Source organism: Mustela putorius, unplaced genomic scaffold (assembly GCF_011764305.1).
Source record: "Mustela putorius furo isolate JIRA1106 unplaced genomic scaffold, ASM1176430v1.1 tig00000698_pilon_pilon_pilon, whole genome shotgun sequence".
Taxonomy (NCBI): domain Eukaryota; kingdom Metazoa; phylum Chordata; class Mammalia; order Carnivora; family Mustelidae; genus Mustela; species Mustela putorius.
This window is the reverse complement of record NW_025421449.1, coordinates 5,163,616-5,190,341: the sequence shown is the minus strand read 5'-3', so window position 1 is coordinate 5,190,341 and position 26,726 is coordinate 5,163,616. Positions and strand designations below refer to the sequence as shown.

The 26,726-nt window shown below is 44.9% G+C and overlaps 1 protein-coding gene across 2 annotated transcripts in view; it reads right to left on the bottom strand.

The window, feature by feature from the left end:
* VCL (vinculin) overlaps window positions 1-26,726 on the bottom strand; it is a 121,837-nt gene continuing 95,111 nt past the window's right edge. Inside the window, exons 14-22 of one of the 2 annotated variants that reach the window (XM_004769370.3) lie at window positions 23,882-24,031; window positions 21,759-21,867; window positions 20,348-20,650; window positions 18,744-18,868; window positions 17,251-17,436; window positions 13,962-14,165; window positions 11,755-11,958; window positions 11,260-11,364; window positions 1-2,111 (exon numbers count right to left, since the gene is read on the bottom strand). In XM_004769370.3, coding sequence (XP_004769427.1) covers window positions 1,965-2,111; window positions 11,260-11,364; window positions 11,755-11,958; window positions 13,962-14,165; window positions 17,251-17,436; window positions 18,744-18,868; window positions 20,348-20,650; window positions 21,759-21,867; window positions 23,882-24,031 — 1,533 coding nt within the window. In that variant the 3' untranslated portion in view covers window positions 1-1,964. The remainder of the gene's footprint in view (window positions 2,112-11,259; window positions 11,365-11,754; window positions 11,959-13,961; window positions 14,166-17,250; window positions 17,437-18,743; window positions 18,869-20,347; window positions 20,651-21,758; window positions 21,868-23,881; window positions 24,032-26,726) is intronic. The other variant, XM_004769372.3, reaches the window with a different exon arrangement.

The following is a 26,726-nucleotide window of genomic DNA, read 5'->3' as shown; positions in this document are numbered from 1 at the left end:
TTTAAAGCATTATTTATACAAATGCACTTTATTGTTTTAAACAGAACAAAAGAAGAGGCAGAAAATATTTGCATATAACAAATCCTAGCTTATAAATGTAGTTTTTTGTGATGATGTCTCTAATCAGTCTTCAGGGATTTTTTTTTTTTTTTAATTTGTTTCACTGTGTCTTGAGCACTGATATTAGAGAAAAGCACATCGGCATAAAGTGTAAACCAGTATCTCAAAACACTGGAAGAACCTGGAGAGCAGACATGATTTTTCTTATTTCCTCTAAGTAATCTTTCATAAAACAAAAGGTGATCTTTGGCATAGATTCATACTTTAAAGGCATTAATATTGCATTTATATCAGGTAAGCAACTATACAAATATGCTGAGGGCCTTGAAAATAATATTCATCAGTTAAAAGAAAATAGAGGAAGCCTGAGTGTACAGTACCAACTGAAGACAGGTTTTACACAGTAGATGTTGGGATTTAACACACATTGGAAGTGAGAAGAAAGGACATTCAGGCAACGGTTCTTACTCCTTTACTCATCCAGTTCTGGCTTTGGGAAGAAGTAGGATTTCATGTGCTGGGCAATGCTTCGACAGCAGTGATAACGCAAAACAGGAAAAATTCTTCTCTCTCACTTTGCTAATAGGAAACTTACGGTGATAATTAAATATTATATCCATTACTCATGAGCATTGGTACTTGGGAGGGAGGTGGGGTTAACAGGGACTTGGTTAAGGGAGGTAGGAAGAGAGAGCACTATTTCCCACTGATTCATCCCCAACGGAGCCAGAGTTCCAGACTGCAAGTACCAATCTCCCTTAGGTAGCAAGTGCCCTTCAGACAGGATTGCCTTTCTATTAAACATTCCTGGGGGGCAAGCACCAGTTCTTAGGTGAATTTCCAAAGGATAAAAAGGATCTTTCAAAATTACAATGAACAAACACATATCTTTAAAATCTTGTTTAGGAAGGGTATGAGGGAAGAATACAAAAGCCAGGATTGGGGACATGATTTGGTTAAAAACTAAATGCAGCATTACAGCTCAGAAAGAACAGTAAGAGCGAAGAATGAATGATAAGGCCTCAGCACAGATCTCTGCAGGCAGTGACAAAGCATGAGGTGCCTGAGAGTGGCCATGCCGGGAAGAAGGGCAGGGCCTCGCCCGGCTACTCTGCCCCTCCAGCGGCAGAGAGCACCAGGACACACAGTGTGTGGGGTGGCTACCTTCACAGGCCGAGGCGGGATATAGGACAGGAAGCTTCCCTAGCACAGACGTTGCTCAGGGGCAAGGTAAAGACAGAATCGTGTGATTCTGTGATTTCCTCCTGAGAGTGAAATTTGGTTTTGCACTGTGGGAAGTGAGAAGGATTAACCTGGGGAAGGGCAAGAGGTGAATCCAGGCCCCATGTGCTGGGGCTCCCCAGAGGCCATCTTCCCTTGTAGCAGCAAAGCTCACTTCTGAAAAGGACCCAGATAGCACAGCCAGGGTCAGGAGCAACACGGAAAGCCAAAACAAATTTTGGAGGCACAGTGATTTCCTTCTTAACTAACTTGCCTGGGCCTGGGTCTTGGGACCCTGGTGGGGAGGACTGGAGGGGAGGGGGAAGAGAAAAGGAAGCAGAAGAGGAACTGTCCCCTAGGGAATGAGGGCAGAGCAGGGTGTTAAGTCTTGGCTTCTGAGCTTATGTGAAGTCCATGGGCTAGAAACCCAGCCTTCCTATTGGGATAGAGTGTGCACAAGTATAACTGTGTTGGAGAATACAGGCTTTATACGGAGAAACATTTCAAAGTGTCCATGACAAGAGTATAAATGGTTTCTAAAGTGAAGAGGCCCCATTCCTTTCTGTTATGTCAGGCCAGGGTGTGGCCAATAACCCCCTAGCAATTCTTGGCATCTTCTGGGACTCAGATCATTTCATTCTGTTTAGTAGGGGTTTCTGTGCCAACCAGGTTTGACCAGGTGCCTACTGGTACCAGGGAGTCTTTCTAACCCAGCGTAGTGTAAATCCAGCATCTGTTCGAATTTTGATTGAAGCAGCTTCTGCTTCTCGAACGGTCTCCTTCACAGACTGCATAAGGTTCTGGGCATTGTGAACCAGCATCTCTGTGGCCTGCAAGGAAAGAGAAACTCTCCATTACTTGTCATCCCAGAGGCGGCCCTTCCTTCAAAACCAGCCCAAGCTTGGCGTGGGCTGCAGGTCCCCCTGCCTGCGACTGGGATCCCCGTACTTATTGCATCACTGGGAGGTTAGGGGGAGCACCAAAAAGAACCCCAAAAAACCCACCCCTGATTATGTACTATACCCTCAACCGGCCTCTAGCATATACTCTTGCCTGCTCTTCAAACAAGCTTCTGCCTCGGGCTCTCACTGTTCCCTCTACCTGAATGCTTTTCCCTTGTGGCTCAGCCCTCACCTCCTTCAGATCTTCGCTCAGAAGTCACTTTGGTGAGGCACCCCTTGCCCACCTTACTTTAAATCCCAAACACCTTCCCAAGTGACAGCATTGCTCATCCTCCAAGTCTTCATTTTTCTCCATAGAACCCATCCGTACTAACTACTACACTTTATGTAAATTTTACCTAGTTTGTCTGTTTTTCCTGATTTTATTTAAAATTTAAGTTCCACAAGGGCAATGATTTTTGTGAGTTTTGTTCACTGCTGTGCCCCGTGTTAGGCCAGTGTCTGGCACAAAAGAGGTATTTCATAAATATATAATTTTAACAATGAATAAAGAAATAACCAAATGAACAAACCAATCATTTGTAAATCCATGAAAATCTAAATAAATAAATCTCCTAAGCACACAAGCTTACAGGGCTAGGATCATACTAGGACTCCAGCACAGAAAGTCAGAGAACGTATTGATTCATTAGCTCCCATTTCTTAATTCTTATCTCTTTTTGAGCCAACAAAAACCAAACAAAACAAAAAAACTATTTTTGAGCCATAGACCCTTTGAGGATTTTGTGAAGTCTCTAGATTCTTCCCTGGAAAATGCTCACATCTGTAAAATTTGTCCAGGCAGTTTCTAAGGGTTCATCAGCTCTGAGAGGCATAACTCTGGGCTTAAATTCCCGGTCAGCTGATCTTTTCACTCAGTCAACAAAGAGGCTGAGGCCCAGATAGGTTAGGAGATTTGCAACCAAACTTACACAGTAATCAGGATGAGGACTGAAAACTTCTGACTTGCAGTCCTGTGTTTTTGCATTCTTCCACACTATCAGTGTCTATCCTTTTTTATTAGAATATGAGGCAGAACGTAGTAGATATTCTCAGAATACATTTGTGTTGGTTAATTAAATGACATGGTCTGAAACTACGAGTTCTATCCTTCCTTCTCTGTTTCCACCACTTCCTTTTCTTGAGATGAGACCACATGATGGGAAACAGCCCAGTGCCCACACCCTGCCGAGAATAGTCAGGGGTGAAGATCCAATACCCATGGTGCACGAGGAGGGTGAGGGTGAGAACTATTGGATGAAAACTGCCATGAAAGCACCACTCGTACTAGACCGTAGCCTCCCTGTCTCCTCCAAAGTGCTCCTGGCCTGAGATCAGGGTGGTTTCCCAAACTACCCTGTGAGTTCCCCAGGGAGAGGAACTCAAGACAATCTTTTATTTTTCCTTTTTTTTTTTTAAGTTTTTTTTTTTTTTTTTTTTGACAAATAGCATTTTATTTTATTTTATTTTATTTTTTTTAATTTTTTATTTTTTATAAACATATATTTTTATCCCCAGGGGTACAGGTCTGTGAATCACCAGGTTTACACACTTCACAGCACTCACCAAATCACATACCCTCCCCAATGTCCATAATCCCACCCCCTTCTCCCAAACCCCCTCCCCCCGGCAACCCTCAGTTTGTTGTGAGATTAAGAGTCACTTATGGTTTGTCTCCCTCCCAATCCCATCTTGTTTCATTTATTCTTCTACCCACTTAAGCCTCCATGTTGCATCACCACTTCCTCATATCAGGGAGATCATATGATAGTTGTCTTTCTCTGCTTGACTTATTTCGCTAAGCATGATACGCTCTAGTTCCATCCATGTTGTTGCAAATGGCAAGATTTCATTTCTTTTGATGGCTGCATAGTATTCCATTGTGTATATATACCACATCTTCTTGATCCATTCATCTGTTGATGGACATCTAGGTTCTTTCCATAGTTTGGCTATTGTGGACATTGCTGCTATAAACATTCGGGTGCATGTGTCCCTTTGGATCACTACATTTGTATCTTTAGGGTAAATACCCAATAGTGCAATTGCTGGGTCATAGGGCAGTTCTATTTTCAACATTTTGAGGAACCTCCATGCTGTTTTCCAGAGTGGCTGCACCAGCTTGCATTCCCACCAACAGTGTAGGAGGGTTCCCCTTTCTCCGCATCCTCGCCAGCATCTGTCATTTCCTGACTTGTTGATTTTAGCCATTCTGACTGGTGTGAGGTGATATCTCATTGTGGTTTTGATTTGTATTTCCCTGATGCCGAGTGATATGGAGCACTTTTTCATGTGTCTGTTGGCCATCTGGATGTCTTCTTTGCAGAAATGTCTGTTCATGTCTTCTGCCCATTTCTTGATTGGATTATTTTTTCTTTGGGTGTTGAGTTTGCTAAGTTCTTTATAGATTCTGGACACTAGTCCTTTATCTGATATGTCGTTTGCAAATATCTTCTCCCATTCTGTCAGTTGTCTTTTGATTTTGTTAACTGTTTCCTTTGCTGTGCAAAAGCTTTTGATCTTGATGAAATCCCAATAGTTCATTTTTGCCCTTGCTTCCCTTGCCTTTTGCGTTGTTCCTAGGAAGATGTTGCTGCGGCAGAGGTCGAAGAGGTTGCTGCCCGTGTTCTCCTCAAGGATTTTGATGGATTCCTTTCGTACATTGAGGTCCTTCATCCATTTTGAGTCTATTTTTGTGTGTGGTGTAAGGAAATGGTCCAATTTCATTTTTCTGCATGTGGCTGTCCAATTTTCCCAGCACCATTTATTGAAAAGGCTGTCTTTTTTCCATTGGACATTCTTTCCTGCTTTGTCGAAGATTAGTTGACCATAGATTTGAGGGTCTATTTCTGGGCTCTCTATTCTGTTCCATTGATCTATGTGTCTGTTTTTGTGCCAGTACCATGCTGTCTTGATGATGACAGCTTTGTAATAGAGCCTGAAGTCCGGAATTGTGATGCCACCAACGTTGGCTTTCTTTTTCAATATCCCTTTGGCTATTCGAGGTCTTTTCTGGTTCCATATAAATTTTAGAATTATTTGTTCCATTTCTTTGAAAAAGATGGATGGTACTTTGATAGGAATTGCATTAAATGTGTAGATTGCTTTAGGTAGCATAGACATTTTCACAATATTTATTCTTCCAATCCAGGAGCATGGAACATTTTTCCATTTCTTTGTGTCATCCTCAATTTCTTTCATGAGTACTTTATAGTTTTCTGAGTATAGATTCTGTGTCTCTTTGGTTAGGTTTATTCCTAGGTATCTTATGGTTTTGGATGCAATTGTAAATGGGATTGACTCCTTAATATCTCTTTCTTCTGTCTTGCTGTTGGTGTAGAGAAATGCAACTGATTTCTGTGCATTGATTTTATATCCTGACACTTTACTGAATTCCTGTATAAGTTCTAGCAGTTTTTGGAGTGCAGTCTTTTGGGTTTTCCACATATAGTATCATATCATCTGCGAAGAGTGATAATTTGACTTCTTCTTTGCCGATTTGGATGCCTTTAATTTCCTTTTGTTGTCTGATTGCTGAGGCTAGGACCTCTAGTACGATGTTGAATAGCAGTGGTGATAATGGACATCCCTGCCGTGTTCCTGACCTTAGCGGAAAAGCTTTCAGTTTTTCTCCATTGAGAATGATATTTGCGGTGGGTTTTTCATAGATGGCTTTGATGATATTGAGGTATGTGCCCTCTATCCCTACACTTTGAAGAGTTTTGATCAGGAAGGGATGTTGTACTTTGTCAAATGCTTTTTCAGCATCTATTGAGAGTATCATATGGTTCTTGTTCTTACTTTTATTGATGTGTTGTATCACATTGACTGATTTGCGGATGTTGAACCAACCTTGCAGCCCTGGAATAAATCCCACTTGGTCGTGGTGAATAATCTTTTTAATGTACTGTTGAATCCTATTGGCTAGTATTTTTGTTGAGTATTTTCGCATCTGTGTTCATCAAGGATATCGGTCTATAGCTCTCTTTTTTGGTGGGATCCTTGTCTGGTTTTTGGGATCAAGGTGATGCTGGCCTCATAAAATGAGTTTTGGAAGTTTTTCCTTCCATTTCTATTTTTTGGAACAGTTTCAGGAGAATAGGAATTAGTTCTTCTTTAAATGTTTGGTAGAATTCCCCCGGGAAGCCGTCTGGCCCTGGGCTTTTGTTTGTTTGGAGATTTTTAATGACTGTTTCAATCTCCTTACTGGTTATGGGTCTGTTCAGGCTTTCTATTTCTTCCTGGTTCAGTTGTGGTAGTTTATATGTTTCTAGGAATGCATCCATTTCTTCCAGATTGTCTAATTTATTGCCGTAGAGTTGCTCATAGTATGTTCTTATAATAGTTTGTATTTCTTTGGTGTTAGTTGTGATCTCTCCTCTTTCATTCATGATTTTATTTATTTGGGTCCTTTCTCTTTTCTTTTTGATAAGTCGGGCCAGGGGTTTATCAATTTTATTAATTCTTTCAAAGAACCAGCTCCTAGTTTCGTTGATTTGTTCTATTGTTTTTTTTGGTTTCTATTTCATTGATTTCTGCTCTGATCTTTATGATTTCTCTTCTCCTGCTGGGCTTAGGGTTTCTTTCTTGTTCTTTCTCCAGCTCCTTTAGGTGTAGGGTTAGGTTGTGTACCTGAGACCTTTCTTGTTTCTTGAGAAAGGCTTGTACCGCTATATATTTTCCTCTCAGGACTGCCTTTGTTGTGTCCCACAGATTTTGAACCGTTGTGTTTTCATTATCATTTGTTTCCATGATTTTTTTCAATTCTTCTTTAATTTCCCGGTTGACCCATTCATTCTTTAGAAGGATACTGTTTAGTCTCCATGTATTTGGGTTCTTTCCAAACTTCCTTTTGTGGTTGAGTTCTAGCTTTAGAGCATTGTGGTCTGAAAATATGCAGGGAATGATCCCAATCTTTTGATACCGGTTGAGTCCTGATTTAGGACCGAGGATGTGATCTATTCTGGAGAATGTTCCATGTGCACTAGAGAAGAATGTGTATTCTGTTGCTTTGGGATGAAATATTCTGAATATATCTGTGATGTCCATCTGGTCCAGTGTGTCATTTAAGGCCTTTATATCCTTGCTGATCTTTTGCTTGGATGACCTGTCCATTTCAGTGAGGGGAGTGTTAAAGTCCCCTACTATCATTGTATTATTGTTGATGTGTTTCTTTGATTTTGTTATTAATTGGTTTATATAGTTGGCTGCTCCCACATTGGGGGCATAGATATTTAAAATTGTTAAATCTTCTTGTTGGACAGACCCTTTGAGTATGATATAGTGTCCTTCCTCATCTCTTATTATAGTCTTTGGCTTAAAATCTAATTGATCTGATATAAGGATTGCCACTCCTGCTTTCTTCTGATGTCCATTAGCATGGTAAATTCTTTTCCACCCCCTCACTTTAAATCTGGAGGTGTCTTCGGGCTTAAAATGTGTTTCTTGGAGGCAACATATAGATGGGTTTTGTTTTTTTATCCATTCTGATACCCTGTGTCTTTTGACAGGGGCATTTAGCCCATTCACATTCAGGGTAACTATTGAGAGATATGAATTTAGTGCCATTGTATTGCCTGTAAGGTGACTGTTACTGTATATGGTCTCTGTTCCTTTCTGATCTACCACTTGTAGGCTCTCTCTTTGCTTAGAGGACCCCTTTCAATATTTCCTGTAGAGCTGGTTTGGTATTTGCAAATTCTTTCAGTTGTTGTTTGTGTCCTGGAAGCTTTTAATCTCTCCTTCTATTTTCAATGATAGCCTAGCTGGATATAGTATTCTTGGCTGCATGTTTTTCTCGTTTAGTGCTCTGAAAATATCATGCCAGCTCTTTCTGGCCTGCCAGGTCTCTGTGGATAAGTCAGCTGCCAATCTAATATTTTTACCATTGTATGTTACAGACTTCTTTTCCCGGGCTGCTTTCAGGATTTTCTCTTTGTCATTGAGACTTGTAAATTTTACTATTAGGTGACGGGGGTGTGGGCCTATTCTTATTGATTTTGAGGGGCATTCTCTGAACCTCCTGAATTTTGATGCTCGTTCCCTTTGCCATATTGGGGAAATTCTCCCCAATAATTCTCTCCAGTATACCTTCTGCTCCCCTCTCACTTTCTTCTTCTTCTGGAATCCCAATTATTCTAATGTTGTTTTCGTCTTATGGTGTCACTTATCTCTCGAATTCTCCCCTCGTGGTCCAGTAGCTGTTTGTCCCTCTTTTGATCAGCTTCTTTATTCTCTGTCATTTGGTCTTCTATATCACTAATTCTTTCTTCTGCCTCATTTATCCTAGCAGTGAGAGCCTCCATTTTTGATTGCACCTCATTAATAGCTTTTTTGATTTCAACTTGGTTAGATTTTAGTTCTTTTATTTCTCCAGAAAGGGCTTTTAGATCTCTCGAGAGGGTTTCTCTAATATCTTCCATGCCTTTTTCGAGCCCGGCTAGAACCTTGAGAATTGTCATTCTGAACTCTAGATCTGACATATTACCGATGTCTGTATTGATTAGGTCCCTAGCCTTCGGTACTGCCTCTTGTTCTTTTTTTTGTGTTGAATTTTTACGTCTTGTCATTTTGTCCAGATAAGAGTAAATGAAGGGGCAAGTAAAATACTAAAAGGGTGGCAACAACCCCAGGAAAATATGCTTTAACCAAATTAGAAGAGATCCAAAATCGTGAGTGGGGAGAAAGGGGATAAAAAGAGGTTCAAAAAGGAAGAGAGAAAAAAGAAAAAAAAAAAAAAAAAAGAAAAGAAAAGAAAAGAATTTTAAAAAAAGAAAACACCTAAGAAAAATGTAAAAAAAAAAAAAATATATATATATATATATATATATTAGATAAACTAGTAAAAAAATCGTTAAAAAAGAAAAAGGTAACAGTTAAAAAAAAAAAAAAATTTTACCCGAAGGCGAGAAAAAAAAAAAAAAAAAAAAAAAAATGAAAACGAAAAAATTAAATTAACTGCAAGACTAAAAAAAAAATCACAGGAAAAAAGCCATGAGTTCCGTGCTTGGCTTTCTCCTCCTCTGGAATTCTGCTGCTCTCCTTGGTATTGAAACCGCACTCCTTGGTAGGTGAACTTGGTCTCGGCTGGATTTCTTGTTGATCTTCTGGGGGAGGGGCCTGTTGTAGTGATTCTCAGGTGTCTTTGCCCCAGGCGGAATTACACCGCCCTTACCCGGGGCCGGGGTGAGTAATCCGCTCGGGTTTGCTTTCAGGAGCTTTTGTTCCCTGAGCGCTTTCCGTAGAGTTCCGGAGGACGGGAATACAAATGGCGGCCTCCTGGTCTCCGGCCCGGAGGAGCCGAGAGCCCAGGGCCCCACTCCTCAGTGCGCCCTCAGAGAACAGCGCCCAGTCACTCCCGTCTGCCTGACCTCCGGCCGCGCTCCGAGCTCACCGAGCCTGCGACCGGTTCAAGGTAACACGGAGCTGCGAGCTTACTGTCAGCTCTGTCTCTGTAGCCGGCTTTCCCGTTCCAATACCCGCAAGCTCTGCGACACTCAGACACCCCCGATCCTTCTGTGACCCTGCGGGACCTGAGGCCACGCTGACCCCGCGTGGGCTTCGCCCCGGTTTAGCCTCTGGAGCGATGTCCCTCAGCGGAACAGACTTTTAAAAGTCCTGATTTTGTGCGCGGTTGCTCCGCCGCTTGCCGGGAGCCGGCCCCTCCCCCCGGGGTCTATCTTCCCGTCGCTTTGGATTCACTTCTCCGCCGGTCCTACCTTTCAGAAAGTGGTTGATTTTCTGTTTCCAGAATTGCTGTTCTTCTTCTCTTCGATCTGCCGATGGATTTTCAGGTGTTTGCAATCTTTAGATAAGCTATCTAGCTGATCTCCGGCTAGCTGAAGCAGTCTCAGCTTGCTACTTCTCCGCCATCTTGACTCCTCCCTTTTTTTAAGTTTTTATTTGACGGGGCACCTGGGTGGCTCAGGCAGTAAGTGTCTACCTTCAGCTCAGGTCACGATCCCAGGGTCCTGAGATCGAGCCCCACATCAGGCTCCCTGGTTGGCAGGAAGCCTGCTTCTCCCTCTCCCACTCCCCCTGCTTGTGTTCCCTCTCTCAATGTGTCTCTTTCTGTCAAGTAAATAAATAAAAATCTTTAAAAAAAGAAAAAAAGATTTTATTTGACAGAGAGAGACACAGCATCCTTGGCAGGATGCCAGGCAGGGAGCCTGACGTGGGGCTTGATCTAAGGACCCTGGAATCAGGACCTGAACTGAAGGCAGACACTTAACAACTGAGCCACCCAAGCGCCCCTCTATTTTTTTTTAACCCCTACTCAGTGCCCAATACAGTCCCACATGCATATCTGTGTGAGCCCATCTGGGCAGTTCAACTAAAGACGTGCTACCTACAGTAAGAGGACGCTAGTAGACTGGCTCACAGTAGGGCTGACTAGAGAGGAGATACGGAGGAGAAGAGATGCCCAAAGGAGGGCTTTCCCTATAGTCCTGGGCCACGTTTCCAGGAGGCAGCGAAAGAGGACAGACTCCAAAAAGTGGTTGCCAGCCCTTAAAAGAACCCTCCCACCAACTTTATTTCAGTGTCTGTCAAAGAAACCAGGAGAAGCACCTCCTTTGAGCCGACCTTTCAGCCTCAGCACATGCCTGTCTCAGGCCCCTGAAAAGCCGACACTCTTCACCTCCCCAGGTACTTCTCACCCGGTGAGCTGGGAAGCACAAGTGCTTTCCAGCCGCAAAGACACAACGGGCAGGAGTGGACGGGAACTGGAGGCCTCCGGAGAGTCAACGCCTATTCCATGGAGACAAAGAACTGAGCAGAGTCCCAAGTGTTAATTGGCACGTCACCCCAGGCCTCAGCTTCCCCTCTGTGAAGTGACAAAAGTTGCATAAGAACTTTCCTTCCCCTTCGAAGTTTCTGACGCATCTGTGCAACACAGATGCCCTTCTAAGAGAGTTAAGAGTCCATTCCACATACTGAATACTCAAGTCACAGGTCAGATTTTCGCCAAGGCTGAGTTAAATCGCTATAAAGGGGCTCCAAAACTATTGGTAAAAAACCAGAAGCAGCGGACACATACCTGCTCGGACTCCTCGTCACTGATGTTGGTCCGGCCCAGCATAGTGGCCTTCACCGTGGACAGGATCTTGAGTTGGGTGCTTATGGTTGGGATTCGCTCGCATACCTAAGAAGCAAACTTAATTTAGCATGTTTCTAATGTTTTCCTTGCCCACAAGCTCTTTGAGGACACGACTTCTCTACCTCTGATTTCCTAGAGGCTGGCGTGCAGAAGGCACCCTGTAAATTAGCCACAGAATCCCACTTGGTTTCTCCCTAGGATTAGTACAGTCCCTCTGTTCAGAAAGGAAGCATTATAATTTTTTCATATGATTAGGCAAGAAGTTTTCCTGTCTTTCCCAAAGATACATGTGTGTTTCCCCTTTCTGCTATTTCTTCAGAGTTCCTCCACCTCCTTGCTCATCCAGTTTTCTCTCTCCGGCTTTCTCCCTCCCATGCCCCCAACTCAGACACACACACACACACACACACACACACACACGCTACCCTTGCGTACCTGTAAGAGGTTGGTTCTAATCCGCTTATCTGTGCACTGCTTGGCAACCTCCTTGGCCAACCGCGTCACCTCATCTGAGGCCTTGGCAATGTCCTTGGCACACTGAATCAGTGCCCGCTTGGTACCACTGCCCCCTCTTACCAGCCGAGACATCTCAGCCATCAGCAGAGCCATGCGCTTGGCTGCTGCAATGATGTCATTGCCCTAGAGAGAGAAGCAAAGATATAATGTGAGCTCAGCCCACACGGTGGCCAAGTTAGGGAAGGAAGGAAGAAGTGCAGAGAAGAGAGGAGGGAGCCTGCTGCTCTAGCAGCCTCTGGAAGGGTGAGGAGATTAGAAAAGGACTGTTCTTGAGTGATACAGACAGTACAGGAGGACAGAGAGAAGAGGGAGCCGGGGGGCTCCTCCCAGCACTCCGTGAGAGAGACAGAGAGAGACGACCCTACTGAAAAGAGGAAGACCTGCAGATTAGTCTGGAAGGGCAATATGTGCTCCCCGCATAGCACTGAACGAGCACTTCATCTCCAGGTTAATCATGTCAATCAAAATGAGGATGGAATGGAGAAGTTGGTTAAACAGGCATTTCCCTTTCAGGAGGGGAAAGCAGGAGAGCTTGCTTGAGGGGAAAAATACAGAGGAGCCTTTCCAGACCCTGAAATCATCCTCTTCACCCTAACCCTTGTTACAAACAGCAGCCAAGGACTGTGGCTGCTGAGCTAGGATTTAAACCAAGTAACTATTATCAGCTTTGGTGAGAAAAGATCTATTTTCTCACCTAGACTGTTCCTGCCCTCCCTGCTACTGCGTCTTATTTGTCCTGTCGGCCTCAGGGAACATGTTATTTTAATTTGTCACATTTTAAAAGGCCAAGAATCAATTCCTCAGTCCTCTCAGCTAAGTGGCTTCAATTAAAGAGACCTTCAGCCAAGAGCAGAAAAGTACAAGTCATGAGTCAAGCTGTACATGGAGCCCCCACTCCAGCTCATAGCAGTTTACCTTCAATGGGGTATTTGGGTTCATTAAAACCCTCATGGGTTGTAATAAAGAGATGTATAAGAAATTTACTTTATGCCCTCAAAAGGTGCACCTTTTGGCTGCTAACAACCAGAAACAACAATCGCAATGTTCAAAACTACCTAAAAGGTCAGGCCCTACTCATTTTTCCCCTCACGCTTTTCAATTTTCTGCACAAGGCAGTGAGGCATACACAAACCATGCCCTGCTGGGCGCCCTGTGAGACACCCCCACAGGCACCCAGTGATGGCCGAGCACTATGCTGGGAGGCGTGTGACATCTCAGGCAATCACGGAGGCCACAGAGAATATGGGGAAGGGAAAAAATCACGAGAACAGGAGCAGGTTAGACATGGCCGTCTGGGCCCATCTCTTCAGGGTAGACCTGGGATCGTTCCAGGATTCATGAACTTGATTAGAAAACAGTGTGGTGCTGAGGTTAGTTATTATCCATCACTCTTCAAACCCTGTCTTCTTGCAACATGCTACCTTCAAAGGGAAAAAAGTGATCACCCTCCTCCTCCACTCCCCACCCCAGTGTTGGTTCAGTCCCAAGGCCAAAGCTCTGTGGCTGCCCATCCTGCAGCCCTGAGTGCTCTCTGCTCTCCACCCCCAGCCCATCCCTCTGGAACACCTGGACAAGCAGTCAGTGAAGCCCCCTTCCCTGTGGGTTCCCGTCAAGGCCAGCATCTGCCAGGCAGCCAAGTGCAGGGCAGCAAGCAGTCCGCCCCAGAGACCCTGCCATATAAAGCTGCTTCCCACTCCGGCTCACTCCACCTGAGCCATCCGTGACAGGTCAGCAGAGGACGGGGTGGCAGGCCAAGCTCCATGGTCAGGCCAGGTGACCTCTTAATGGTCTATAGTGGTTCCTGACCTGCAAGTCATTGAGAGACCCAGAGCTTCCCAAGGGCTTTAGGGTTCTAATCGTGGCCCCAAGGTCAGTAAGAAAACGAATCCTTTCAGAAAGTGACCCCATCTCTACCCCCCACTGGTCATAAATGCAATCCAATTAATCGGGCATTAGCAGACCTATCAAACTCGTGAAGCCAGTCCTGACAACAAGGTGCAGACAGACAGAGGCCCGCCCCGCTCAGACTCACAGGACTTGCACAGATCATGAGTGATGCAATGTGTCAAGGCTGCACATGGCCGGATGCATACAGAGCAGCCCCGCCGGGGGTGCTAGATCAGTACCTTACTAGACCACTTGGTAGCTTCCCGATGCAGGGACTGAGCCGCGGCCAGAATGGGCTGGTTGACCGGCTGATTGGATGGCATTAACAGCAGCTCAGGTTCGAAATCGTCTTCCATGTCAGGGGGGACAGGGAACCCAACAGCATCAGCCGCATCTGCCTCAGCTACAACACCTACACCCACCTCAGCGGCCCGGTTACCCGGCTTTGTCGATGGCAGGGAGGATGAGAAACAGGGACAGTGTTAGTCAGAGCAGTAGGACAGGGGAGCTGAGCATCACTTGGTTTAGTAACCAAAGCTTGCCTAAGATGGGAAAGAAAAACGGCACCTCTCCAGAAGCCAGACGAACCAAACTCCACCGAAGGGGGATTCTCAGCCTCCAGCACCAGCCAGAGTCCCCACTGTTGTCAGTGAGGGAAAGAAAGAGACTCACTCCAAAGGCAAAAGGTTTCCCGAGAAAAATGTAAACCAAGAAAGCAAGTGGCATCCCTTTTTTATCTATACACTTACCACCAAAGTTAAACTTGCCAAGAATAATTTTCATGTCATAACATTTCTGAGGAGCCAAACAACCAAACAATAGTAGCTGATTACCTTTAAAAGGAATCCAGAGGGAAAAAAGTAAATGTGGCCACACAACTTGCTCTGAATGGAACAAAGTGATCCCCACCCCCCAGCCCCCACTAGCTCCTATGGAAACTGTTCTAGATCTTCTGGGACACAGGAAGTGACCTGGGTCAGCTCTGCAAGTTGCCAGACACAGATCATTATTTCCAGCAGGAGTTAAAAGATCCCAGCATTTAAAAATGATACAGCAGAAGCCACGGACAGCAAACCAGGAAAGAGGCACAGAAAATGAATGCAGTGATGAGTGAGGAGGACTTGTCAAATCCCCCACAATCAGCCAGTGGAAAGGAGCCTCCAGACTGGGCCTCACCCAGCTTCCCATCTCAGGGAAAACCCACACTTCAGACCAGTTCTCTCTATCCCCTCAAGGCCTTTGGACACAAACACCTCCATGACCTCCTCCTGCACCCATTGCTACTACTGACCCAGAAAGCTGTTCCCGGGGTACAACTTAAATCTCTCCTGTTGCACAGCAGGGTTCTCAATCCAACCTTAAGGTACATACTTCACAGATAACCCAGGAACATAGCTACTGACCAACGCTGAGTTCAGAGGAGCCCAAATCAGTACCCATGAGAGAACAGGACCTGTGATGGGGAAAGAATGGATTTAATACCATGGATGGGGATTCCGAAAGGCCAGGGCAAGCGGCAGTGTGATCAGATGTGAAATAGGCAGAGGGGAAAGCAAACAAAAGGAACTGCCTATATGAAGCCAAGCCAAGTATATGAAGAATGGTAACGCACGTCCTTCTTTAAAAAAAAAAAAAAAAATTTTAAAGTAATCTCTATACCTAATGTGGAGCTTGAACTCACAACCCCAAGATCAAGAGTCACGTGCTCTACCTAGTGAGTTGGCCTGGCATCCCAGAACACAAGTTCTTTATATCAAACATCTCTAACCAAGAGGAAGAGTTTACTTGTAAGTTTATTTGAGGTTGCTATCACTCCTAAAATTCTTATCCTGCACAGGAAACCAGTCTCCAAAAGGTGATGACAAAGTTGGAGAATTCAGAGCAAACAATGGGTTCAGGTACATTCTAAACCCTTTCCCTAAATTCTGTCTCCACCAGGACTCATCAACCAGGACTCCTTAGAGGAGAGGCCAGCTCACTGCTGCTGGGGAGTAGAGTCTCAAGGTGTGCAAAGACAGACACACAAACACATACCACCCTCACCACCCCAAACACACATGGTCAAGGAGCTCCTGACTCACAGCTCAAAGTCGGCAATTCTCCAATGCTCCAAGCCTGCACACAGTCAGACCTAAAGACTCCTGGCCACAAACGGGAAAGTGGGGTAAATATGTAGGCCAATGCTGTCTGCCCCTTTGTTTATAATTCAAGTGTATTTTGTGTCGTGCTACACGATATATCTGGGTTTATTGTAACGAAATTTATTTATTTACTTATTTATTTTTTAAAGCTTTTATTTCTTTATTTGACAGAGAGAGAGCACAAGTAGGCAGAGCGACAGGCAGAGGAAGAAGGAGAAGCAGGCTCTCCACTGAGCAGGGAGCCTGATGCAGGGCTCAATCCCAGGACCCTGGGATCATGACCTGAGCCGAAAGCAGCCACTTAACCAACTGAGCCACCCAGGTGCCCCATGCTGTAATGAAATTTAGATTGCCTTTACAATCTTTGAGTAAAACCGAGCTCCACTGTCCCTTCCACCCCTCTTTCCACATGCACTGGGACTCCGCAAACGGTCCTGGAGGTGTGCACGCCCCAGGTGGAAAGGTAGAATTATAAATAATTCCACAGCCAGGCCCAACACCAGCAAGGTCACTATTCATTCCTTCTTAGAACCTAGGTTCACAGCTAACACACAGAAAAATAGAGAGTTTCAAAAACCAAGGTCGATTTCCCAGCCTGGAAAAACCCAAGATCAGCTGCAAGTAGAAGGTCCCCCGGAAACTACAGTTAATACAAAAGCCTGAGATGGCCAAGGGCAGGAAAAGGCAAATAAATGGTGGGAATAAAGATCTAGAAGAGGGGGTCGTATTACAGACAGTTGAGAACTGAATTAAAAGTACATTTCACCACCCGGTGAGCAAGAATATTTAGTTCTTATCTAGAAAATCTACCAAGCACTTTTTCATCACTTCAGGGGAAATAGGCAAAGGTTATTATTCACAGGGTCTGACAGGTGCAGCACCCACATTTTCACCGACCACATGAATAGTTACACTTTCAGATTTGTGGAGCTCGAGTTAGCCTGGAGGGGTCTTGAATTGGGAGGTGAGATGATTCTGAGAAAAGGACAAAGCACATAGCTCCTAAGCACATACCTGCTTTCATGGAAAACAGAAGGAAAATGCAAACACTTCAGCCAACTCTAGCAGAGCCCACAGAAGACTGTTTCACATCTGGAGTATTGATACTTAGCAAGAGAGCACTTAAAGACATTCAGCAATCCTGAGAAAGAAAAACAATTTCTAAAAGAACCCAAATGTCGCAGGTCGCAGCAACGGACACTTGCACGGACGGAGGAAAGGAACCTCCTTTCCAACATCTCACTAAGCCACGAGGAAGAAGAGGATCGTGTTATTGGCAACAGCAGGAACCAGAAGCAAAGAGAGGGTAACTTTCCAATCAGACTCTTCTTCCTGGGCTGTGTGCATGTCTTCATCCTTTTCCAACAAGAAAAGCCTCATTACTTACCTTGCTGGACCACTTGCGAGCCTCATCGTGGAGCTGCCTGGCAGCCATCATCATTGGCTGGTTGATCACCTCCCCGGCTTTCTGCTCAGGGAACTCTTCATCCTTCTCCTCTGGTGGTGGGGGCCTGGGCGGAGGGACCTCACCCTCAGGCAGAGGTGGTTTGGGAGGAGCAAGCTCATCGGCCAGCTAGAGAGAGAATTACTGGGTTGTAAGTAAAACCCTAGGAACTACTTCTCCTCTAGAACTCTTTCCTTTCCTTTAAAAGCATCCCCAGAAAAGCCACCCACGTTCATTCCATATAAGACCACCCACACGGAGCACAAGGACCACCTGCCTGAATCGCCACAGATGCATATTTTCTTCCTTGCTTCTCCACAAAAAGCCAGCAGCTAGAGTTCTGGATGAATCCCAGGGAGGCACACACAGTACTGCTAGACCAAGGCTCCCCAAAGAGGATGGATCTCATTTGTGGTCCTGACTGTTTCAGGGCAGTTGCACAGGTGACTAACTTCTCCCCAGGGCTTGTTTCCTCATCTATCAATGAGGGGTAGCTAAACCAATTGACCTCTAAGATCTTGATTCTAAGTGTCAGGAATTTGCCGATCCCATAAGAAGCCAGGCCCCAGAGTAGCCCTTCCACTGGCCCCAACCAGGCACCAAGAGCCCAGCTACAAAGAAGCAAATGAAGCTGAAACGTTGGAGGCTAGAGAAGCACTGTGCCTCGGCTTGGGCAAAAGGACCCAATTCTGTCCTCAACCAACTTAGAAACTTCCATCTTTTACTGACATGAAACACAGGAAAGTAAGTCAAGGAAAGTAAATCAAATTATTGCCTTGATGCACTATTCCCGAAGTCCAGCTGTCTCCAATACTGTTAGTTAGAACAATTACCATTTCCTAGTCTAGGATTTGTATCTATAAGTTATTGCCCAGCTAAGCCTCCTCCGAAACCATTTACCTACGGAAGAATAAATTTATGGCACTTTGGGGAACATAAAAAGAGTTGAAATTATAGTTGGAGGAAAATATACTTTTAAAAAACAGACTATTATTTTTGTTACTAAACAAAAAAAGTCAAGTAAAGAAGACTGTACACAAATCTAATCACCTCAGTTTTGCCCTTGTCAATTGGGAACACAAAAAAAAATCTCCTCGCCAACCAGGTCACTTTCTCTCTCCTCAATAACTCATCCTACGACTTCATCACTCATCACATCCACACTTGCCAAAGCCAGCGCACCTCTGCTCCAGTCAGTCCCCATCAGAGCAGGCCAGGCCCATGACCCCCACCGACCCAGCACGCCCTGCACAGAAGCACGGGCGCAGGACTCTACTGGTTCTGGAATGCAAGTCAACTTGTGTGTCCAAGGAAGCTTCAGGTAAAAGCCAAACGAAGACACCTCATCCACAAGGCTCCGAGCACAGCTTACCTCCCTCTTGCTACAGTTCTAGCCCCCTCGGCTCAGTTCTCCCCGTCACTCCGAATCTACTTACACGGAGCTGTTCAAGATCCGGAGGAGGAGGTGGGAAGTCAGGCTCCTGAGGTTGGAAGGCTTCTCTGACCTTGGCCACAGCTCCCAGGATCCGATAACCCGAGTCCAGGAAGCTCTTTTGCAGGCCTAAACACAAGACGCCCTCACTTTCACTAGGCAGGTCAGTGCCCTGGAGCACCGTCTGTCCAGCCGCAGAACTGGTTTCTATGAACAAAAGCTGCATGTGAAGCTGCCAGGAAGCACCACAGGCAGTGACTGAAGGGGAAGGGCCGGAAGGGCCAGGCAGATGCCATGAGGCCTACAGAGAGTCACAAGGGTCACAAACCAGCTAATCCCTGTGGTGTGGGCAGGGTGCCTTCTTGCCTGCACAATCAGCAAGTACTCAAGATGTTCCTGGGTGTGATCACTTCGGGCTCAGGTGGTGCTCATCACCCCTTGACAGTGAAGCCGTCAAGAGATAAGCCTGTCCAACTCAGAACAGGGAAGATGTCGTTTCAGATTGAGCAGACATCCCCTGAGGACGTCTCACCTTTCTCCTGACTCCTTCACTCACCTTGGCAGTAAGTGTGTTAACCCCTAGGTTGAACTGCCACTGCTATGGTGCCCGGTCACCTGGGATTCAGGAATTCTGCTCAAACTTTTAGAAACTCCAATTAGGAAATGGAGCGTGTCCTTAGTGACGGTAGCTTGAAGATGTGAGAAAGATCCTGCCTGGGTTAGGGGTGAACAGGGCAGCCCTTCCCACTGCCTAACGGTGCCTGGATTCCACTCATGGGCCAGACACACTGGATGCTCCCAACAGGAAGGAATTCTGATGTTTCTAACCAAAGGAGTGGTAACATCTTCAGTAATACTGAAAACATGCTCACAATTCAGCTAAAGAAAATCCAGATTCTTTGGTGTAGGATCAGGATATTCTCAGAGGAGATCTACAGGTCAATTTAAGCCCTCCAGATTTGACAGAAACCAAAAATATATTACAGAGAAAAAAGCATTTTAAGAAAAGCAGAAGAGAAGATATGCCCATTACATAAGCTAAATGGCTGATAAAATGGTTTTCATGCCATTTTTGAGCAATTTCCAAAATAATGACTAAACGGAGCCAAGAGCCATCTAGTCAGGCAACATGAAGAAAGCACAGAAAAGTCGGTCCAAAGCAACTAACTCGTAATGAACCTTCCAGTATTGCAGAAAATATTCTGTGCCATATATATATATATATATATATATATATTTTTTTTTTTTAACATAAAAAAATTAATCTAGGGGCACCTGGGTGGCTCAGTGGGTTAAGCCTCTGCCTTCGGCCCAGGTCATAATCTCAGGGTCCTGGGATCAAGCCCCGCATCGCACTCTCTGCTCGGCAGGGAGCTTGCTTCCCTTCCTCTCTCTGCCTGCTGCTCTGCCTACTTGTGATCTCTCTCTGTCAAATAAATAAATAAAATCTTTAAAAAAAAAAGATTAATCTGGCATTCTCAAACTAAGAATCTGCAGTGTTTGCTCCCAGACGCAGTACGTGGTGGTGGCAGGGTGGGTACAAATCGTCTCAGCACCCTGTCAGCTTCCTGAGGTAACCTCTCAAGTGAGGTGCCAGGCACTGCTTACCAGGGTCAGAAATGTTTCCAGCCACAGCCTTGGCGTCCATCACCATGGGGGAGATGGTCTTGCTCAATTCGTCAGAGGCGGCTTTCACAGCCTCGCGGAACTTGGGATCCTCCGAGTTCTCCACCTCCCTCTTGGCCACCAGCAGGATACGGTTGGCCCGGCGGGCAATGCTGGTGGCCCCGGCAACCAGCATCTGTGGCTGGATGTTGGCCATGGCTACTTTACACTTGTCCAGGTCTTTTTTAATTGCTTCTTCAGAAGCATCCAGTAGAGATTTAGTATCGATAGCTTCGTCCACCAGCCCTGTCAGAACAGAAATGGAATTTTGTTTCTGTTTTAGAAAAGCAGAGACTCAAAAACCCTCTTGTCCACTCAAGGTTCTCACGTGAAAGTAGAACGCCCAGAATTCTCTCCTTTAGCCCTAAGTCCTTCCTAAACAATCAAAAGCTTCCAGGTGATCTACCTTAGTTCAAAAAAAAAGTGAAGATGTCATCCAGGAGGCCATATAGATTCATGACACCCATACCGACCGTGGTCACCGGCCTTCTCGGGTCCTCTGCGGCCTGCAGGAATCGCAGCGACAACGGGAGGACGGCGTCTCCGGCCTTCACCGCATCTCCACATTATGCTAATAACATTTTCTCCCTGCCCGGCTCACTCCACAGCCATCTGTTGCTTGTTGGCAGCTGGTCTTGCCCCAGACGAGCCATGAGGAGGGTTCTAATAACCTTGACGGCCTGCTTCTTGTTTCGGTTACCTCTCTTCCGACACCCCGGGAGCTCCACTTTCATCTCTGGCTGCTAGGGACCCTGTCACGGCAGGTCCTGCAGGGACGCCAAGGAGCCCACGTTCCTCATCTCCTCCCTCCTCGCCTATCCCTCCCTGCACCGACGGTGAAGAAGGTTTGGAGATGCCACTTCCCTAGCACAGACACACGTTTGTTGGTGGTTGGTTTCTCCTTTTTTAAAAAAAACACTACGTAGTTGACAAGTTGAAGGAAACTCTGAGACAAGTTGTATTAAATGGTAGCTATTGTGGTTCCTTGAAATGTGAACCCACTGAAAATGACAGGGACACTTACTGTATCCACAAACACTGCCTCCAGCCTCTGAAACCAAACCCTGGTTCAGACCGAGCAAAGGCACTATTCAAAGGGAAGACAGGAGCTGTAACAATGAGCATCGCACAGGGAGGGCAGAATTAAAAGAAAAGAGACTCAAAGAGCCTCTCTTCAAACAAAGTTGCAAGGCCTGAATGAGAAGCCTCAGCCTTAATCAGGGCCAAGTACACTGTCAGGCACATGACCATCCCTTCATCCAATTACAGCTGAGTAACATAACCCGACCTGCTCGAGTTTCTCAGAACTCATTCCTCTAGGACTAGACAGTAAGAGCTTCACACACAACTCTACCTGTCATTTTTTCGACATTATCGATCCACTGGTTCTTCATGGTCTCAAAATGTTCGTAAGCAGCTTGATTTCCAGGATTCCTAAGTAAGATGCGAGCAGCTGAGATGACCTGTCAATGACAAAACAACCTTTAAACCCCAGGGCATCCTCCCACTGGAATACATTCAGCGAAGCTTTCCCCTCTCCACCTACAGATGGCACTAGAAAGCCAAAAATGCACAAGTCTTTGCAGGCTGAACACAGGAGACTTAGGTCTCCTAAGGACCTCACCCGCAGAGCCAGTGCAGAAAGCTATATAGTCATAGCCTGATTTTTGAGCAGGTAACAGAATGACAAAGGAAATGGCATTCACCTCAGAACCCACACAGAACTGACAACAACCCTCGATGTGGACTCTTCCATCTTACCAAGCACCATCAAGAAAGATACTAAAAATTACTTTAAAGTGATATGTATGAACAGTCATTAAAAAGTAGCTGTCTACAGTTAACGAAGTACTTTCACATCCATTATCTTACTTAATTCTCACAACAACCCTATGAAACAGGACAGATAACTTCTGCAACTTTACAGATTCAAAAACCAAGACTCAGGAAACGTAAGTGACTTGCTCAAGAGCTCCCAGCAAACCAGTTACAGAAGTTAGGGAAGGAACTAACATTTACCGAGTATTTGGTAAGTTACAGGCTTTAAGTATATCCTCTCAGTCCTCCAAATTACCCATTAGGAAGGAATTCTCTTCATTTTACAGATGAGGAAATTCAAGGTCACAGAGGATTCAGGTCCAGATCTGTCTCGAAAGCCTTACTCTTGCTGAAGCTGGTATCTGTAGTTTTCTGTTTCTCTTTTTTAGGAATCTCAGTTCTGTACAGAAATACCTATGTTCTATGATCCACACTTTATGGAAATTTTTAAAGAAAATTATACATGTTCATATTTTGTGGAAGTACTTTTAAAAAGTTGGACACGTATGATTTTTCAAGAGAACCTAACTTGTTACATGCCACGTGGGCAAAAGATAAATAATGAAGACGTGTATTTTTTTTCCCATCCTTTCCTGCAAGTTCCCATCAAAGGGATACATTAGCCAGTATCACAGATGTGTAAAGCCTAGCATGGGTCTTGATGTACTACAGGTACATAATACACGTCTGCCAAATAAATCTATTTTTAAAAAATGAATTTTCTATAATTTGCTTAGGGAAAATGTGCAAACATCACACTAAATGATGTTGAACTGATATTCTTTTTTTTTTTTAAAGATTTTATTTATTTATTTGACAGAGAGAAATCACAAGAAGATGGAGAGGCAGGCAGAAAGAGAGAGAGGGAAGCAGGCTCTCCGCTGAGCAGAGAGCCCGATGCGGGACTCGATCCCAGGACTCTGAGATCATGACCTGAGCTGAAGGCAGCGGCTTAACCCCACTGAGCCACCCAGGCGCCCTTGAACTGATATTCTTAAGAACACCTCTCACAGGGGCGCCTAAGTGGATCAGTGGGTTAAAGCCTCTGCTTTTGGCTCAGGTCATGATCCCAGGGTCCTGGGATCAAGCCCCACATCGGGCTCTCTGCTCCATGGGGAGCCTGCTTCCCCCTCTCTCTCTCCTGCCTCTCTGCCTACTTGGGATCTCTGTCTGTCAAATAAATAAATAAAATCTTTAAAAAAAAAATACCTCTCACATATTAGATCTTAAATTCCTGTCCAATTTGTTTTCTTTTGTCCCCACTCTTCCAATAAACTGTTCACAGCATACTGGCTATAACTTGATTATTTAATGAAGTAGAAAGAAAGCAAGTCAGGAACACAACCTCAAAGAGACATGGGGAAAGGCATAAGCTATACTATGAAAACAGACTAACGTCTGGAGATTATCCAAATATCACCCTAATTATGGATGCATGTGAGCAGAGGTTGCTTTACCAGGTTTTTCCATCCTCAAAAGTTATCTATGATCATTATAGGAAACTAAAACATAAAACTAAAACATAAAACATAAAAATGATTTTGACACCTTGTTGTTTCTTTCATGACAATATTCAGTAAGTGTTCAAAATGTACAGAAACTGATTTGTAATTGACCTTTACTGGGTACTGAAACAATGAAGAGTGAACAAAATTCAACCTGGGGTGTGAGTTCTCGGGCCGTCTTTACTGATGCCTGAATGCCTTCCACTGTGGCTTTATTAGCAGTTCCAACAGCGGCCGCCTTCTCCGCCGTGGCACCAAGCCTTCCTGAATGGTGCTCGAAGTTAGCCGCCCTTTCATCAAATACCTTGAGGAAAAACAAAGACATTAGGAACACTTATTTCAATAAAATGAGTCAGGAAGCCTAAGAAAAACTCTCTCTTGAGCAGCAACTGCTCAAGCAAAGACTTCACAGATGACATCAAACCCTAGTAACTACGACCACAATCTGGCGATTGCCAGGCCCTGGCCTTGCTCTGTCTTCTCAGAGGCTTGGCCATAAGCATCATGCACACACTTGCCTTTCCGTTCAACCAATGCTTACCAAGTGCAGAGAGGACATACAGCACTGTGTCATCTGCAACAAGGAGTTCACAGAGTGTGAAGACTTCAAAAATCCCTGTTTACAAAAGTCTTATCCTGTGAAGAGGACAGGCAAGCCCACTCCAGGCTCCAAGGTGTGTGGAAAACTCAAGAATATCCACAGTCCTAAGCTGAACTCCAGCTTCTTCAAGGCAGCATCCCTCACATATCCATTACCATTAATGTTGTAAAAACTCTGCCCCTGACCTCCAGGGGGAAAAACGATAGCTGGTGCTCACACTCAGGCCCGACACTAGGGCAAGGAAGGCTGCTTTTTATTCCCCCGCAAAACCGTCTACTGAACTGTTCATTCACCTCTCAAATTTAAAAAAAAAAAAAGAAGAAAAAGAAGTTAGTTTTTTCCTTTGACACGGTTATTATGTGAGGTTGCATACAATGAAGGGGACTATTTAACTCCAATAAAATGACAAAAGCGCATCTGTCACTTGTTTGGATAACAATGCTTGAAAACACAAGGCATCCCCAACAGTGCTGGGTCAGGTTTACACTGTACAAAGAGCACGTCAGGAATAGCCATGGCAGGACCCATCCTCTTCCTTGCCTCCTTCTGAGGGTCTGCCTGCCCTACTCGGAGACAGCTGTCTAGCTCCTGGCGGACCACCTCGAAAGCCCTAACAGGCTCCCGGTTCAAGAGCAGGCTCCAATCGCATTGCCAGGGCACTGTGTTGACCCACTCAAGTCTCTTCCCCACACTGGCCCCTTGTTTCAGTTCAGTCACCTGGGTTCTTGCCATTTAATGCTCAGAATCTCTGTCTAAATCTCTGATCTCCTAGTCCCCTTCACCTAGCCTGTCCTTGTTCCTTATCTTGGCTGGTCTCCTGCACTCTGGATCCACAGGTCTTTCGCTTATCCTAGTTAATCCACCCAGTTCCAGCCCTGTCTGCTGCTTCCTCTGATTTAACAGGCTGCTTAGCCCACTTTTCTTATCACTAAGTCAACATTACTGAGCACCTACTATATGCCAGACCCTGGGGTCGGCGCTGAAGATATAAAAATGAGTAAGGCACAGTTTCTGCACCTCAGGAGCTTGCATCCTTGCTTATGAGCCAAAAGACCCATAAGCACTTATGATACTTACGATAGAGTGTACTGTGTACAATTATAAAGCTAACACTGCTACCATGGGAGCAAAGGGAAAGGCGCTTAAACCTATCCAGGACATAAAGGATAAAAGGATAAAGGATAAATAGGAACTAGCCAAAAAAGAAGGGAAAGATAACAGAGACAGAAAGAACAAGACATGGAAGGGAGAAAGGACAGAGTCCGCACAAAACTAGAAGCAATTAAATACTGCTGGGGCACGAACGGAAGGGCAGGGTTTGCAGGAAACAAGTACAGAGAGAGTATCAGGAACAGATCCTAGCACTCTGGCTTTATCCTATAAGAAAGGGAAAACCCACTGAAGGGCTTAGCAGTAAAACAGGGTCAAATCTTTTTTTTATTGGTGGCCAAGTGATAGATTCAAAGACCAGTCACAGCTGTGCAGTCAATTAGGCAGCAGGGGACACAGATCAGAACTAGAGCTCGAGCAACACGAATGGAAAATGTGAAGGACTGAAGAAATGTCTGTGAGATCAAATTAGCTTGCCTTAGTTATTTGCTGGCATGGGAAGAGTCAATGACAACTCACAAATTTCCAAGAGGGAGGGAGAGAACAGCAGGACAACACAGCCTGACGTATCAAGGACCCAGAAGAGACCCTTGATCTACTGGTCTAAAACTCAGAGAAGTCTGGAATGAAAAGAATAGCACACCATCCTAGTCTAAGGGGACCATGAGCTGAACCACGCCATGATGTAGACTGAAGAAAGAAATGGGAGTCATCAGCAAATAAGAATTACACAAACCTCTACCTACCAATTCCACGGGTCTTAAGTGTCTGACCCAACAACCCCTTCTTCTCTGCTGCCAATACTCATTTTCCTAGATTCCTCTACAGCTGGAGCAGCTTATGAAACATAAGCAAAGTCTCTTGGAGGATTTCTGGGAAAGCCTTTCCATTCAGCACCAATAATATGCCAGATAATAATGTGCCAATAATTGTTTTAAGAACGGGGAATATTCTTTCCTGCTTTGTCGAAGATTAGTTGACCACAGAGTTGAGGGTCCGTTTCTAGGTTCTTTATTCTGTTCCATTCATCTGTCTGTTTCTGAGACGAGATGTCCATCGACAGGTAAATGAATAAAGAAGATGTGGTGTATACATACAATGGAATATGACTCAGCCACCAGAAAGGATGAAATCTTACCATTTACATCGATGTGGTTAAGAACTGGAGGGTATTATGCTGAGTGAAATGAGTCAATCAGAGAAAGACAATTATCATGTGATTTCACTCACATGAGTAATAAAAGAAACAGCGCAGAGGATCATAGGGAAAAAAGGAATGGGAAGAAAT